Source organism: Nannobrachium achirus, assembly GCF_963921795.1.
Source record: "Nannobrachium achirus genome assembly, chromosome: 15".
NCBI lineage: Eukaryota > Metazoa > Chordata > Actinopteri > Myctophiformes > Myctophidae > Nannobrachium > Nannobrachium achirus.
Genome location: NC_137822.1, coordinates 20,474,667 through 20,491,053, shown reverse-complemented (window position 1 = coordinate 20,491,053; position 16,387 = coordinate 20,474,667). Strand labels below are relative to the sequence as shown.

Genomic DNA, 16,387 nt, shown 5'->3' with positions numbered 1-16,387 from the left:
GTGTGTGTGTGTGTGTGTGTGTGTGTGTGTGTGTGTGTGTGTGTGTGTGTGTGTGTGTGTGTGTGTGTGTGTGTGTGTGTCTGTGTGTCTGTGTGAGGCATAAGTGGCTGTCCATCAGCAGTTTTAGACATTAACCACAAACAACCCTGCAGTTAATCTACTCCACAGCACAATCCAGTGTTTATTTAACCATGTGTAAAAATTGACCTTTAAGTTGTCCTCTGGTTCCAATGTGTCAAATGGGTATCGTGATAGTATTCTGACGAATTCTGCCGAAATTGAGGAATGAATAGTTTGCTCTTTCTACGTTAAGGTCTTATTTTCTGCAAATTTTTACTAACTAATCGATTTAATCAATTATAAAAACTAAAATTATTAGATTAATAATCGTTCCCTATTTTGGACCTGTCACTATAGGTGATTAATAAATAAAAATAACTATCTCAAAATTAGACGAGTTGTGAGCTTGAAGATCTGCAATACTTTTGCGAAGTGGGCCTATACAATAATGCTTAATTGCATGGTTAATCAATTTGTTGATATAAAAATATATTAAAAAAGGAAACACCTACACTTCTCGATTATTTGACTAACCGAAAAAGCAATTGAAAGAATAATCATGGAGTTGCAGCCCTACTTAGCACAGTTTTTGTCTGTTGCCTCTTGTCCTTGACATTGATGTACGGTTCCTTAACTGCCTGTCTGCCTCTCAGTGTCTTTAGTATTGCAACCCTACTGTGCTGCAAATTATCATACTTTGGAATGGCTCTGCACAATCACAGACAGCGACACAGACATGGTCCAACAGACAAACCAACTTGCACACAGAAAAACTGAGACACACACACACACACACACACACACACACACACACACACACACACACACACACACACACACACACACACACACACACACACACACACACACACGCAGCTATACCACTGGGGTCAGGGATAAAACCTGAAGCCATGGAATGCGAGGTAATATTAGGACATGTGTCTGCCTGGCATGCACTTCTCCCCGTCAACCCGGCCCCGAGCTACCGGAACACAGCGTTCCATGACGTTACGTACTGGAAAAAAGCATGGTTGTGCCCGTGTGTGCGTGTGTGTGCGTGCGTGCATGTGCGTGCGCGCGTGCGCGCGTGCGTGCGTGTGTGTGTGTGTGTGTTTGTGTCTGAGGATGGTGTTGGCAGTATAAGTGTCCGCATGCACTGCCCTATGATTGCGTAATAATATGAGTAAATTAGTTCACAGGGGTTTGTAAGTTGATCCCCTTGAACCCTATAGCATTCCTACTCTGGGGGGGGGGGGGGGGGGGGGGGAGCATTCGCCCAAAACGGCCGATCTACAAGCTCACAACACCATGGGCTGTGGCATGGTGTGAGCTTGTAGATCAACTATTTTTGCAAAGAGATTGTAGAGGGAAAAAAGAGCAGATCTAGTATAGGCCTATAGCTTATATACAGGGCCAACTCAGGTCAAGGTTACTACTGAGGGATTAGTGATTAAATATGCGCAGACATCACACAGACATCGCCTTAGGAGATCAAAATCATTTAGAAACCCTTCCCATCACCCACACGACCACACCAAGAAAAAAAGAGTCCACAATTCAGGTAGCCCACAGAAGGGAATGACCTAAATTTGTTCTTGAGTTCAATTGATCCTTCTGTCGCAGACTAATAGGCTTTTTACATATAATAAATTCATTTTGATGTTTTGCCATTAGTAGGCCTATATAGTAATAAGACATACTGTATCTCATTCAACATGAAAACAAGATTAGCTTAAAATGGTGAAGCTGCTTTGAAAGGAACAGTGAAGTATATGGTACTAAAATAACAAATACACAATGCAGGAATATAATAATGAATACTGTCACTGCTAGTTGATGAATTAAATAAATGAACTGATTGGATTCGTGGAAAAAAGTAAATATGTGGAACCGGTTTACAGCTGTACAGTATATAAGCCTAACTAGCCTACTTGTGAACAGAATATGAATATAGTGTTTAATTATCATAACTTGTAACTCATAATAATATTGTGAGTTTCAAAATATATAACAATTCAGAAACATTGTGGGGGAAAGCCATGCAGGGGTACATCAGACCATACCAATACACTTGCACCAAAGCACAAATCAGGTTCTAAAATGAATGAATGAATGAATGAATGAATGAATGAATAAGACCTGACCAAACATTTATCTTCAGCAGCAACTAAGCAAACTTAAATTGTCACCGACAATTGTTAATGATTATGAGTGTTTTTCAGTAGGTCAGGTGCATAGCATAGTCTACTTGTCCAATTGCTGTGTCCAGTCTTATTTTGTTTGTGGGTGTGTGCGGTTTTATTCATTGTGATAACATCATTTATGTGGGCGGGTAGCTTATGCCCTAAATGTGTGTCACTCGTGTGAGAATATCCGCGGAAGTGGACCAATAACAGCTATTCTGTGAAGTGATGGAGCCGGCAGAGCCTAAACTTTGTTCAACATGTGGTAGGCTATGTTTGTTAACGCCTATAGCAGGCTGTTTTCGCTGCATATAGGACTTCAACTTCAACTTTATTTGGGCAATAGGCAACATTTTTATTCAAAGATTAAAAAACGGTTGTTCCTGAGAACAAATTGATTTCATCATAAATATTTAGAGTAGGCCTATTAGTCAAAAAGCATCCCCTGGCCTGTCTTCCTCCAGTAGTAGGTAGTCAAAACTCAAAACCAGTCTTATAGCTTATGATAGCAGCGTGACTGTGAGTTCAGAGATGGCAATGATTAAATGGCTGAACTATAGACAATCCTGGTTTGCATGATACTATTAGTAGGCTACGCATGCATTTTTTGGGACATGATCGCCACTTCACATAATACGTCTGTCGCCTATAAGTCCAGCCAATCTACAAAATATCAACCTTTGGCTTTCATCATCAACAGTTGCAGTCTTGCAGAAAATGGTGATGGGCCGCCGGTGTAGGATCCTATTTCTTCCAGGTTCAAAGATATGATTTCTTAGATGCATTCAACATAAACGGTGGGGAATAAATTAGGCCCATTTATTTTATTAATCACATACACAAAATTATCTCAATTGTGTGAAACGCTCTTCAGATCAGAATCTCGAATTGACAAGCGGGAGAAAGAAAGTATAGCGCGCGTCTCTGTACGTTCACTTACCTCACGCACTATAACGGAGTCCTAGAATAAACATATTCATGGCCGTCCAAAAGAGCGCATCTGGACTGGCAGCAAAAGAAGAAGAAGGGGGAAGAAAAAAGATCTTCATCAGTTGCAAAGCATCCACAGTAAAGCAACCCAGGAATAGAGTTCAGGAAATCAAAGGTGTGTGATACGACATCTCAGAGCATATCGATATTTAGAGGGGTTCCTCGATCTGATTGCTATATCCACTCCCCCCTTCCCTACAGCACAGGTACAATATTATAGCAGCCTACACACCCTCGGTTTGACAACCATTGCGTCTAGATCCCATCGTCCGGAGGGAGGATCGTGCCGTCTGCTATTTGTTGGTTAGGTTGTCATGGCAACCACTGATGCGACACAATGATGTCAAAGCTCTGTGTGTGGACACGGGAACTAACTACAATGACCGATGTAGACTATTTGTTTAGGCAAGACATACGCCAATTCGTTCCTGTGAGCTAGCTAAATTGAGATCAATAAAGCCTTAATTTCTTGGGCGTACCCTTTTAGCTGTAGGCTATACTGTCATAAAAAATTACCTTTTCCAATGCAAACTTCTAATACACTCTTTAATAATCATCCATCCATCCATCCATCCATCCATCCATCAATCAATCAAAAGCCTTTCGAAAAGGTAATCCTCCTAGTTATTACAAACCACACTACATCCCAAACTAATAATATGGATCAATTTGGACATTTGGAAGAGTGCGTGCATGCAAATTCATAATTTGTGCGTATGAAAACGTATAGTACTAACTCGTGTAGGTGTAGCCAATCACAGCGAGAAGGTTTGCCCGGGCTATGGGATAAAGACTACCTTGGCTTGGACAGCTCGGGATGCATTGAGAGAAGGAGCGTAAAAATATCGCTCCGCCGGGTTCGTGTTTGAACTGTGTCCCGCGGACAAAGTGCAACTGGCGATGACTGGCGAGCGGCGACCAGGGCGGGCGGAGCGGACACCGTGCGCGTCCTAAGCATGACGCATTTCTGTCATGCTTTACGATATGCTCATCGGAACTGTATGTTCATAGGTGGTACTATTTTAATGTTGTGAGCAAGGATAAAAGATGTAAAGGGGCAAGCCGGAACAAGCCGCTTTTCGAGGCGTGGGCTGTGTGGTTTTAAAGAGACAGAGAGAGAGATAGAGAGAGAGAGAGATAGAGAGAGAGAGAGAGAGAGAGAGAGAGAGAGAGAGAGCTTTAGTTGTCAAGTGCGCGTTTTTATGGCTCACGACTAGAGTAAAAATCTATTTTTATTTTCCTACAAAAATAAAATAAAATATATATTTAAAAAAGATGGAAAATCTTTTGAAATGTATCATTGTATTTTAAATAAAAGATTTAAAGAGTTTTATAACATTTCAAACAAACACATCTAAGAAATCCCATAAATAAATTAGTAGTGAAGTTGTGAAAATGCACGATAGATACCTCACCTGATAGATTAGAATGATTGATCACTATAAGAATAGGCTAATAATATAAGCCTCTGTTTGGGTCCTGGAGGAGTGACAGTTTGGGCTGCAGTTAAGAGTCTCGGCAATGATTCACCACCATCACCTTTCTTTCTTTCCTTTTTTTTTAGGATATCCTGTTTTCTGACATGTGAACGTACTAGGAATACACTACTACATGCAGCATTAATCTCCTCTGCTCTGTCCAGAGGCGTCAATTGGGTATGGTAAGGTATGGCAGCTGCCATACCTTACAGGCGGGAAAACATTTAAATACATTCATCTGCTAAGGTATGACACGCGTACAAGACACCAGCAGTCATGTTGCCGTACCTTAGCTTTTGCTGAACTGACGCCACTGGCTCTGTCTGAGCCAACATCATCCTGTTCAGTGGGTGTGCTCGGCTCGAGATTTTACCTAAGGATACCATTGTATGAGGAAGATGATGCAAGTTTTAAATGGTTCTATCAAAAGAAAAGAAAAGAAGGAATATCATAGCTCCGAGATGATTCGAGAACTGCCCAAAACAGTGGTTTTCAAACTTTTTTCATGTTAAGGACCCCCAAGGTATTTGGCCAGAATGGCCACAGACACCCATCTGAGAATATTGTATTCTACTGAATGTGTTGTGCTGTAGGGAGCTCCATACAACATTTGTGTCAAGATATTTAGGAAATTACAGATCTACAAGCTCACAATGCAATTTCAAATAGCAGATGCATAGTGGTTAAACAGGTACCACCACCTCTGGGGGTCCCCGATCACCTTTGAGAGCCACCGTTTTGTAATTAATTGAAAGTTAGCAGATTACTTTATTAAGTTTATTGAGTCATATTACTGAATCAACTACATTGTGAAATAAATGTGAATGATTTGACTTCATTTGAATCATAAACATTTGGAAAGTCACAAAGAACATGGGTCCTGAAATGTAAATACCATTTTAAAGCAGTGTAGTTCACAGCTTGTTCAACTTTGTAAATCGCAATCTTCTACTACAGTAATGAAACTATTATAGCAATTACAATTGAATAACAGATCTGAACTACTGGTATAATACTATTTAAAAGATTGGCACATTTTTTAATCCATCAAGTAAACAAGACAACAATTGAATATGATGCCCAAAAGTGTCCATTTCTTTCAGACAACCATGTATTTCTCACACATCAGCTAATTGCTATAATAACAATCTCACTCATTAGGGCTAATTATATGTAAGTTACCTAAGCTAGTAAGCTACTCTATTATCCTATTTGACTTCACAAAAAATACTATAAAGCTAGATAAAACATCACATACTTTACAGTAACTCCTGACAACTGCGTTTGCAGTAGTACATCACACACATCCCCCCCCCCCCCCATCCTATCCACTCTTTTCATTTAAATGAGCTATAGTCAACTTTTTCTTGCACTAGGGTTAAATTGCACTAAAATAAAAAGAATGTTTCGAAAATATTGTATAAAAAGATTAAGCTTCATATATGTGTTTCTATTCAAAAATGACCACAAAAAGCATAAGATAATGGTAAAATAATAATTTTGGCCATTGCCAGGCCGACTTTGTTTACATCCCTTATCAATCCATATGAATCTTTTTTATACAATATTTTCAAAACGTTATTGAGCGGTGGTCACACCGTCTCCATAGCGTGGCCGTGTGTGTAGGTATGTTTGTTTGTTAGTTTGTTTGTATGTGGGTGGGTCTGTATGTAGCCTCAAGCCTGTGTAGTACCTTTTCTGACCACACATGTTAAGGGAGGGGCGCTGTTGTCCAGGCCACACACACACACACACACACACACACACACGGGGGGGGGGGGGGGGGAACCACCGCTCAGTTCACACGGGTGTGATTTTTTTTATTTTAGCGCCGGCTTTTCAAGAAAACGTTGACTATAGCTCCTTTAAATTCTCAATGTATTTTAGGCACTACAATCTGGGAACCCATTCCGTAAAAAGAAAAAAGAAAAAAAGAGAGAGAGAGATAATACTAGGCACTATAAAACTGATCTAAAACTAGGCGATCTTTGGCTGTAGATAGCATTTGGGAATGCCATTGCTATGCTTTTAGTAGACACGATGAATCCCATAAAGTGCAAAAGTAGTCTCAAATGTGTGTTTCACAGACATAAACGGGAAAATATGGTTGAGCACTGTAGTGTACAACCACTGTACAATACTACAGAATTAAATACAACAGCAGTGCTTTCGGATCAGAGAAGAAAAAACCCTATGGCCATTATATTAGCCAGAAGCATCAATGCATTACCTCAGCCCTTCTGAACTCATCAGTTGTAAGTAACACACTGTACCTTGCACTAGAAAGGCTATTTTATGCTCCATTGTACGATGGTGTCATGCGCCGGAAATAGTCGCATTTGTGACGTATTGTGAGCTCATAGATTGGCTATTTTTGGTGCACGACACTGTTGTATGACAAAGTATAAATCTTCTGGCCCAAACTGGCTGTGACTCAAATCATTGTCAATACAAAAGTACGTCACTGACAATAACATTGATGAGCTTATGTGATCACTAGTTACTGAAATCTGTTAAAAGTCAAGTCTGTTTGCTCACAATGCATTCATTCAAGCTTTATGTGACAGTTTCAAGCAATCATTTTTGTATGGCCTTGTTGTTGTTTTTTGTGCCATTGCATTGTTGTTTTGTTTTAGATTTAATCATGAGTCCTAAAGTGACCACATAATTACAGCATGTTTCTAAAAATGTGAGCTATATCTAATTTGGGAATAATGAGAGCTATACATGTTGACACATTCTGGCAAGATCAGATCATAAATCTGACTCTGAAATGAAGTTAATATGTACGGTAGCCATTGAGAACAAATGTAAGGCTAATGTATTCTTCATTGAATGACCATTTTCAACAAAAAAAAAAGTGCTTTAAGTGTAAAACCTATCCATAATCACTGATCCAGCATCATTCCACAATCTCCTCAAACACGTTTTGCAGGCTACTCTTTCCATGGATATCCTTTAAGTGGCGCCGTAGGCCTGGCTTGTGTGCGAAGTGCACAGCACAGTAGTTACACTTGTGGGGTTTGTCCCCCGTGTGCAGGTTGAGATGGTCTTGAAGGGTGGCCTTCTGGGAAAAAGTCTTGTGGCACAGTGGACATCGGAAGGGCTTGACCCCGGTGTGGACGCGGATGTGGCGCGTCAGGTTACTCTTCTGAGAGAAGCTTTTGCCACAGAGCAGGCACAAGTACTGCCTGTGCTCCTTCAGGTGTCCCACGTAGCTCTCCAGGTGCTGGAAGACCCTGTCACACCTCCTGCAAAGGTAAGGCCTCTCCACCAATATGCTGCTTGTGTCCTCTGTTAGTTCTGCTCTAGACAGGTGACTCTCTGAAAGGTGAGCGCCAGTGAGGCGAAATATTTGGGATTCCGAGGAGCCTCCGCCTTCTTGCATGTGAGCTGCCAGCATGTACACTTCCTCTTCTTCCTCCCTGGGACTCTCCTCTTCCTGTACCCCACGATCCTGTGAGCTGTCTGCCAGTCTTGACTCAGGAGTGGGACTTCCCCTGTTTGAGGAGGGAGAGCCGTTACTTCTAAAGAGTGTGGGGGGTCGGCGTTTGCGTCTGTGGGCACCTATAAACGGGTAGCTATCGTAGCAGGAGCTGTTTGTGTGTACATGCTGGGTCTCTCCGATGTCCTCTGAATCCAGGATCCCCTCCTTAGTGTCGGTGTCCTCTGATAACTCAGATTTATTCCCACCCACCTTCTCATCTTCTTTGGCCTCCCACAGTTCTTGACTATCCACCATGGCCTCTTGACCATTCCATTCTGACTTTGGTCCATTTGAAACAGTTCCCTCTATGCTTGCTTCCCTCTGATCTTGGAGGCAGATGCTGAGCTTGGTCGTGTCTCTCTCCTGCTTGAAGCGAACACTTGGCCAACCACTGTCTGGTTGCTGGGTCTCCTCTCCTTCTCCCCCTGCATGTCTCTCCAGTTTCAAGTGGGCCAACGTTGGATTGAGATACTGGGAGACTGCCTGAGCACACCTCTCCACCACCTGGCTCATCCGGAGGGCACTGGCTGCAGTCAGATAATTCACCAGTTCTCTAAGTGGGATCTACAAAAAGAGAAATGAGAATAATACCGTTAAGCCAGTGTCGTGGTGGTAGTTAAAGTTGAAGGAGGGTATATGCCAGAGAGGTTACATGGACTTGGACACAATATGACCTAGTACCCTGTCTACCATAGTCTCTGGCAGAGGCATAATTTCAGAAAGACGGGGTGGCAAAAAATATATTTACCATAGCCTCATTTCTAAAACAGCAAAAACAGTGAATCTACAAGCTCATAGATCCACTCGTAGATCCATTTTTGCTATTTGTTTGAGGGCAAAAATAGTATGTTTGAAAAATGTTTGCCTTTAATGACATTTTCAAAATAGTGATGCCACATTGAAAGTGGTTAATAGATGAATGATTGCATAACAATAATTTTAAGGCTTGGGCTTATCTAAATTATAACATGTAGATGAACTGGCATCGATTGTGATGAAATCAGATTCATCACAAAAACAAGTTGTGGACGATATGCATAAATTAACTGAATTCGAGGTTAAATGTGAACACTAGGGGGTGGCAATTGCCATCCCCTGATGCCCCCAAATGGCCCCTGGTCTCTGGTGTGTCACTTTCTGACCCTAGTGCCCTGCCAACCAATAGGCCTTGTCCTGTCACTCTCTGCCCCTAGTGCCATGTTCACTATACGCCCCCCCCCCCCCCCCCCCCCGCCCCCCAACACACACACGCACGTACGCACGCACGCACGCACAGTCGCACACACACACACACACACACACACACACACACACACACACACACACACACACACACAGAGTGTTGACATAGATCAGGGTTCCCCAATAGGCGGCCCGCGGGGGGCTACTGTCTGGCCCACACCAACCCCAGTAATAATGGTGGTATAAGAGCAGCAACAACACTAGTATATCGTCGTTGTTGGGTGGAAATCTCGTATCTCCAAATGTGTACGTTCTTTCGCAAATCATACAAGGCCGTCACACAAAAGTAGTGAAAACAGCAGATCTAAAAGCCACCCCGCGAGGCGTTGACATAATTCGGCCCTTGGGGAAAACTAATTGGGGAACCATGACATAGATGGATTCATTTGAAAAGAGCCAAGAGAGCAAAAACAAACATTTAAAGAGATGCCACACCTCCAGTAGTCCCGTGTAGCAGGACAGGAGGAGTCTCCGGCCCACCTCCACGTTGGGCACCACGCTCACGTTCAGCTCCGCCCGCCCCTCGTGGAGCAGGAACTGGTCACGCAGGAAGTCCGAGGACGCCGCCAGCACGGCGCGGTGACCATGGAAGTGGAGCGGGGAGCAGGCGGCGGAGCCGTGCGGCCCCCCGATGAGGAGCGTAACGTCGCAGAAGCGGCGGGCCTCTCTCAAGGCGTTCATTTTGCCCAGGACAGAGTCGCCGTGGGCGGGGAAACGGAACTGCAGGTTGTCGGAGGACGTCGACATGATGACTTGTTTCTGTTTGAGATGGAATATATATATCGTCACTGACTGTCGGGCAGAAACCTTGTATGTCCAGGTTTAAAATTTTGCATTTTTTTGTAAAGTAAAGCACTGCTTCATCATGTTAGACTGCCACACAAAACTGCTATGAAAATAGCAGATCTACAAGCACAAAACACCTCGCGGTAGGAGGCATTGTGTGCTTGTAGATCAGCTATTTTCACTAGTTTAAATCATTTTAAAAATTATAAATACAAAACGAACGGTTTTGGACATACAAGGTTTCCACCCGACAACAACAATATGTTATTTACTGTACCACAATGAAAAATTAAATAGATCTGCTATTGCAAAATACCAGTGGTTCTGAAAGATTTCATGTCAAGGTCAAGGACTCTCAAATTGATGTGTATTAGGTTGCAGACCCCCATCTGAAAAGATGTAGTGCCAGGGACCCCCAGAACGGAAGATTTGTTGTCTAAATTCATCCACATTTCTATTGACAGATCTTATCAAAAATTGCACATCTACAAGCTCACAACGTGTCGGTGTCACGCTTGTAGTTCTATTTTTTAAAAGCCAAAGTATAGAATAGGGTTAAAGTGGTTAAAGTGATTGTGACGCTATCTAATTTAGCTGGGGACCCCCTGGTGGAACTCCCTTAAAATAGGACCCCTGAGGGTTCCTGGGCCCCACTTTTAAAACCCTGCAATTTTGTGAGGCTAATATATGCACCATAGTCTCTAGAGACTAGTGGAGAGTCAATAGGCCACAGAATCACACTGGCTCTGGATTCTAAATGGGTTGTGGATGTGGAGGAGCAGCTGTCTCCACATTGGCAATTTGATGAGGGCAAGAAGCTTTTATATACATTAAAAAATATATAATAATATTTTTTTTGACTGGATGTGATTGATAGACTATGACGCAATGATGTTTTTTTCACCTATTATCATCAGGAAATTAACCCTTTACATGTTCTTTCATGTTGATGTTAGTGATGCTTGATTAGGCTACCTCACGTGTTTTGTACGTAGGATAATATTTTCAATTTAATTTCACCCTATGTGCAAATGTACATGCAGTGACAGATACCCCATACAACAACATCGACAACAACAACATCAACCTCGTGCAATGAGTAGTTGACATAACCTTGATCATTCAATCCCACCTTTTACTGCAGGGTTATCCTCTGTAATGATGTAGTGTAGTAGGCTACCTAACGGCAGCACACAAGACGTCAAAAGAAAGCCACGAGTGTGGAAAAGGGAAACAAAAATAATAATGAAAGGAAATATTGACCTAATTAATCTTTGACGACTTACGATCGCTGTTAACTAACGCGTGAAACACCCAGCCATTGCCGTTCCTCGAAAAACGCCATGAATGATGGATCAACGATGCCCGTCGCAGCAGACAGAGTATACAAACGACAGCTTCCTTCCTGCTTCCGAAGCATCTTTGCACTGTGTGAAAGGATGAATTAATTAACCCTTCCAGTGCCTTTGTTTATTTATCACTGGTCAAGAAAGTCCTTTGAGGGAGGAAGACAAACATGATACGACATCTCGCTATTTGAAGGCATTAAATGTAAACAGTGTCCTCCTCGTAATATGTAGACCTAGGCTATAGGCTATATAGGCAAAAAAAAGATAGTTCACTGGAAACGATTACCGTTTAAATAAAATATGGTGACGAAAGAGATGCAATGTCAAAAACAAACCACTTGGTGGTGCTAAGATTACATGGTTCTCTACTTATGTGACTGACACGGTGGGAAACTTCATGCTAAATTCATACTTACTGTGATGATCCACTGCACGACCTAAGGACATCTGGACACTAAAACCATCACGTGATTTATCATTCAACAATTTGTTTTGGTAACCTTAATTAATTTGTGTATTTTACAATTTCTTTAACAGTAGGCTACACTTGATATTTTGGCAATTACACTTTGAAACTCTGTTATAATGGGGGTCCGTAGAGCCTAATGCATGTCAAACTGGGAGTCCTTGAAATTAAAATGCTTGAGAATCACTGCTAGAGCCCTAAAAACTATTTGGGTTCCTACGGATTGCAGCTTTATTCGATGAGCACTCTACTCCGCCCATTTATTTGACTCATCCAAACTGATCGCGGGCCACGGGGGGAGGGAGAGAAAAGTGAACGGAGGTGCAAACAGCAAGTGGGTGGGTCACTATTAGGCTACTACGTTATAACTGTCAAATTAATTGACCATGCGATAGCGCTGACCGCATTCAGAAAGTAGGCCTACGAATCCTCGCTAATTGTTATGGAGTAAACTTCTGTCACACTGACCCGACTGTGAAACGACACTGTCACTGCCTGCTGCTGCCTGGGAGAGCATTGTTGACATACCACCATTAACGTGAAGATAAGACAAGGCAAGGGGGAGTTGGAATTGTGAATACTACGGCAACAACTGTTCAGTAGGATCTGCGAGGATCTGCGAACACGCGTGAGTAGTCAGTCTACAGTGGTAGCTTTTTGTTGTTTGTTGTAAATTATGCACTGATAGCCTACTCTCTTGCAGTTGCCAGCCACTCCATGAAAACGTGCAAAGTGAACCATGTGCAGTCACGGATGCTGCTGCGTGCCTTAACGCAGGTTATGGCAAGTTCAATTATACTGTAGCAGCTGACGTTGATCGATCGCGCTGTTGGACATGTATAACCTTTTCATTGACACCATTATGACTGTATACAGGTTTACCGTTAGGTTAATACATGACTGAGTGACTTTGGAGCTACCGACCAGACAGACCCTACAGTATAAGCTACATCTGGGTTTAGAATAGCATTGATTGCAGACTTAAAATCATCTGATAGCGGCTATTTTATAGTCTGACTTTTGCTTTCTTATTGATTGATTGATTTGATTGAAGAATTTATTAGAAGTTTGCAATAGAAAAAAGTACAGTTTCATGACAGTACAAATCACTGGTACAAGGTCAACTAAAAGGAGATCCTAGAAAGCCGAGGCTTATTTCCACAGGAACCACACTTTAAGTATCTCATATAACATTGAAAGACAGACGGATAGAACATAGTACTTTATCTAGGATAATATCAGTTTCAAAAGCATAACATCAAATACAAAAGGCAGAATACAAAGAAAAAGGGGGGGGGAGCATGGGGGCTTAGTCTATTTACAAGTCACGGGTAGCTGCTGTCTGAAGGTGACTTTTCATACCAATTTTGAAGGAGGCTAGGGATTTGCTCTCCTTTAGGGCTTGTGGAAGGGCGTTCCACATGTTGATGGTATAGCAGGAGAACGAGTTAGCGCCTTGTTTAGTGTTAAATCTACGCTGATGATGATTAGTGGAGCTGCCTCTGGTGTTATGATCGTGAACATCCTTGACCTTTAAGAAGTAGTTTGTCAGGTACATGGGAATCTTGGAGGTGTAGTGTATCTTGTACACCAGGCCCATTGCAAGATGCTGTACTCTGTCAGCTACTTTGAGCCACCCCACGCTTTCGTGGTGATGCTCGGTAAGGTGGGTCAGAGGAGGGAGACCAAGCACAACCCTAATTAGTTTGTTTTGGGCTGTTTGGAGCTTTAGCTTTAAGGCAGCTGGGGCGTCGCGATACCAGACAAGGACTCCGTAATCAATGAGGGGCCCAATAAGAGCACCTCCTAGTGTCTTTCGGGATTTAATATTGATCAGTGGGGCAACTCTTTGCAAGAAGCGAATTCGTTGATTGACTTTATTGATTACCTTGGTGGTCATTTTTTCACTGGATAGGTTAGCCTCCAGGATGCAACCCAGGTAGCAGATGTGGTTTTTTCTTTCTATCACAGTGTCACCTACTTTAATTGTGAAGTTCTCAACTAGGCTAAGTTTCTGACTAGATCCAAAGAGGATACATTCAGTTTTGCCTAGGTGAATTGAGAGTCTGTTGTCATTGAGCCAGGTGCAGATCTTGTTAAGTTCACAGTTAAGGGCCTTTTCAACCTGCAAAATGTCTCTGCCTGAGACTAGGAGAGCCGAGTCATCCGCGAACAGAAACAGATTGCAGTCACAAGCAGATGACATGTCGTTTACGTATATTAAGAACAACAGTGGTCCTAGTATACTCCCTTGAGGTACTCCACAGTTTACTGGGAGGGGGGGGGACAGGGTTCCGTTGACTTCCACCATCTGTTCCCTCCCCACCAAGTAAGAGTGCATCCATCTCACTGCTGTGCTATCAAGACCAATAGCTTTGAGTTTTTCGATCAGAATAGAATGATCGACGGTGTCAAATGCCTTCTGGAGGTCCAGCATGACCATGCCACAATATTTGCCATCGTGAATTTCACGTTTGATGTAATCATTCAAATAGATGAGGCATGTATCTGTGGAATGGGACTCTCTGAAGCCAGACTGGAACTCGTAGATCAGTTTATTCTCTTCAAGATATCTAGCCACCTGTTCATAGACAATTTTTTCCATTACCTTATCTGTGATAGGCCTATGAAAGCAAAAGTCAAGGTTTCGTAGTGATGTCCGTGTTTCCTGTATTGATTGGTCTGCTCTAAAGGATTATTACAGTTATAGTTACTTACTATACTCACAAAGTATTATAGGCTACAATATAAACACAATAGAAAAACAGTGTTTCTGTTTCTATTTCTATCACTACTCTTGGCAGGCAGTAGGCTATTTACTAAATAGTAATAGCAGTGTACTAAAATAGTAATAGTCTGTGCAGGAGATACTGTAATAAAAACAGAATAATAATAATAAAAAAAAACATGTCTGTGTCTACTAGACACAGAGTGACCTTTTCACAGTCTTCCTCTGGAGGTGGGGACATTTCCCTGCACTTCTTCAAAATCTGAGCTGGCTGTTTGATTTTCACCAAATCTTGTTGACTGGCTCATTGGTCATCTGCAGTTCACTCAAGAGCTTTTCAAACGCATTCAGTTGTACAAGCTGTGCAGTGTAGGCTACATCATGTGAGATTTTTTTTTTTTTAAGATTTGTTTTTGGGCTTTTTATGCCTTTATTTGATAGGACTAGCTCTTACCCGTTCAAAGATATGAGCTCCAAAATGATGTGCAGTGTGTGGGTTATGGGATGTGCACTGTGCACACAGTATATGAGGGATGGAAAGTAACTTTAACTGGTGCTTGCATGATAATATGTAGGAGCATCAATATAAGAAATACCCGTTTCGTTTAATGGCTACAGAGATACTGTCCCCCCGCCCGCCCGCCCGCCCGCACGCACGCACGCACGCACGCACGCACGCACGCACGCACGCACGCACGCACGCACGCACACACACACACACACACACACACACACACACAGAGCTGGTTAAAGATGTTGCCTCATGCTAGATGCAGAATAGATATGCCTCATGCTAGATGCAGAATAGATAGTAGATACACCATAAAAATGCTAATATACAGCATATGATTTGTGAAAGTGACAAACGGGCTTCACAGTTATGTCAGGTGTGTTCATATGCTAATGGTGATGCGATTTCAGATCAATTGCTCCAGCCACTGAGGAGAAACGCTGTTTCAGACAGACAGACAGACAGACAGACAGACAGACAGACAGACACTCACTCAGACATTCGGAAAATTATATGTTTGATAGTAGACTGACAGGAAATGGGGAGAGAGATGGGGAATGACATGTGGCAAAGGTCGTCCGGATCGGGAATCAAACCGGCGACGCCAGCAGACATCATAGCCTAGTATGTGGTATGCGCCTGGACCACTAGGCCAGCGCCCCATCATCATGTGAGATTTACTATTTCTGTATGCAAACATTTAATTAACACCGACGCTTTTCCGTTTTTAACAGGTTAAACTGAAATTAAATTATCTAAATGTCATAATTACAATGACATTGTGGGGCGGCAGTGGCTCAGGGGTAGAGAAACTGGCATTAGAACATGGAGTTCGATCCCAGGCTCCCCCAGAGTTAGTGTCGAAGAGTCCTCTGAACCCCTAGTTGCTCCTGGTGAGCAGGTTGGTGCCTTGCATGGTTTCCTCTGCCACCGGTGTATGAATGTGTGTGTGAATGGGTGAATGGATCAATGCACAATTTATGTAAAGCGCCTTGGATAAAGGCCCTATACAAATGCACCATTTACCAAGTACAGAACTATACGTACATGAATTATGGGGTTATTGAGTAATAGTGTCACTCAAACAGTTTTTTATTGCAATAATAT

General features: G+C 42.4%; 2 protein-coding genes across 2 annotated transcripts in view; one reads left to right on the top strand and one right to left on the bottom strand.

Annotated features, from left to right (window-relative positions):
* Nucleotides 1-7,613: 7,613 nt before the first annotated feature.
* On the bottom strand, nt 7,614-10,187 carry LOC308299684 (zinc finger and BTB domain-containing protein 26-like; the record flags this gene model as incomplete). Its single annotated transcript, XM_080743474.1, has 2 exons — nt 7,614-8,762; nt 9,876-10,187. 2 exons carry the CDS (start codon nt 10,185-10,187, stop codon nt 7,614-7,616), a joined length of 1,461 nt encoding a protein of 486 aa, XP_080599600.1.
* Nucleotides 10,188-12,343: 2,156 nt separating this feature from the next.
* The window catches only part of LOC308298871 (tyrosine-protein kinase JAK2-like), a 66,463-nt gene continuing 62,419 nt past the window's right edge, over nt 12,344-16,387 (top strand). The window contains exon 1 of the mRNA XM_080742564.1: nt 12,344-12,669. The gene's annotated coding sequence lies outside the window, so the exon portion shown is untranslated. The remainder of the gene's footprint in view (nt 12,670-16,387) is intronic.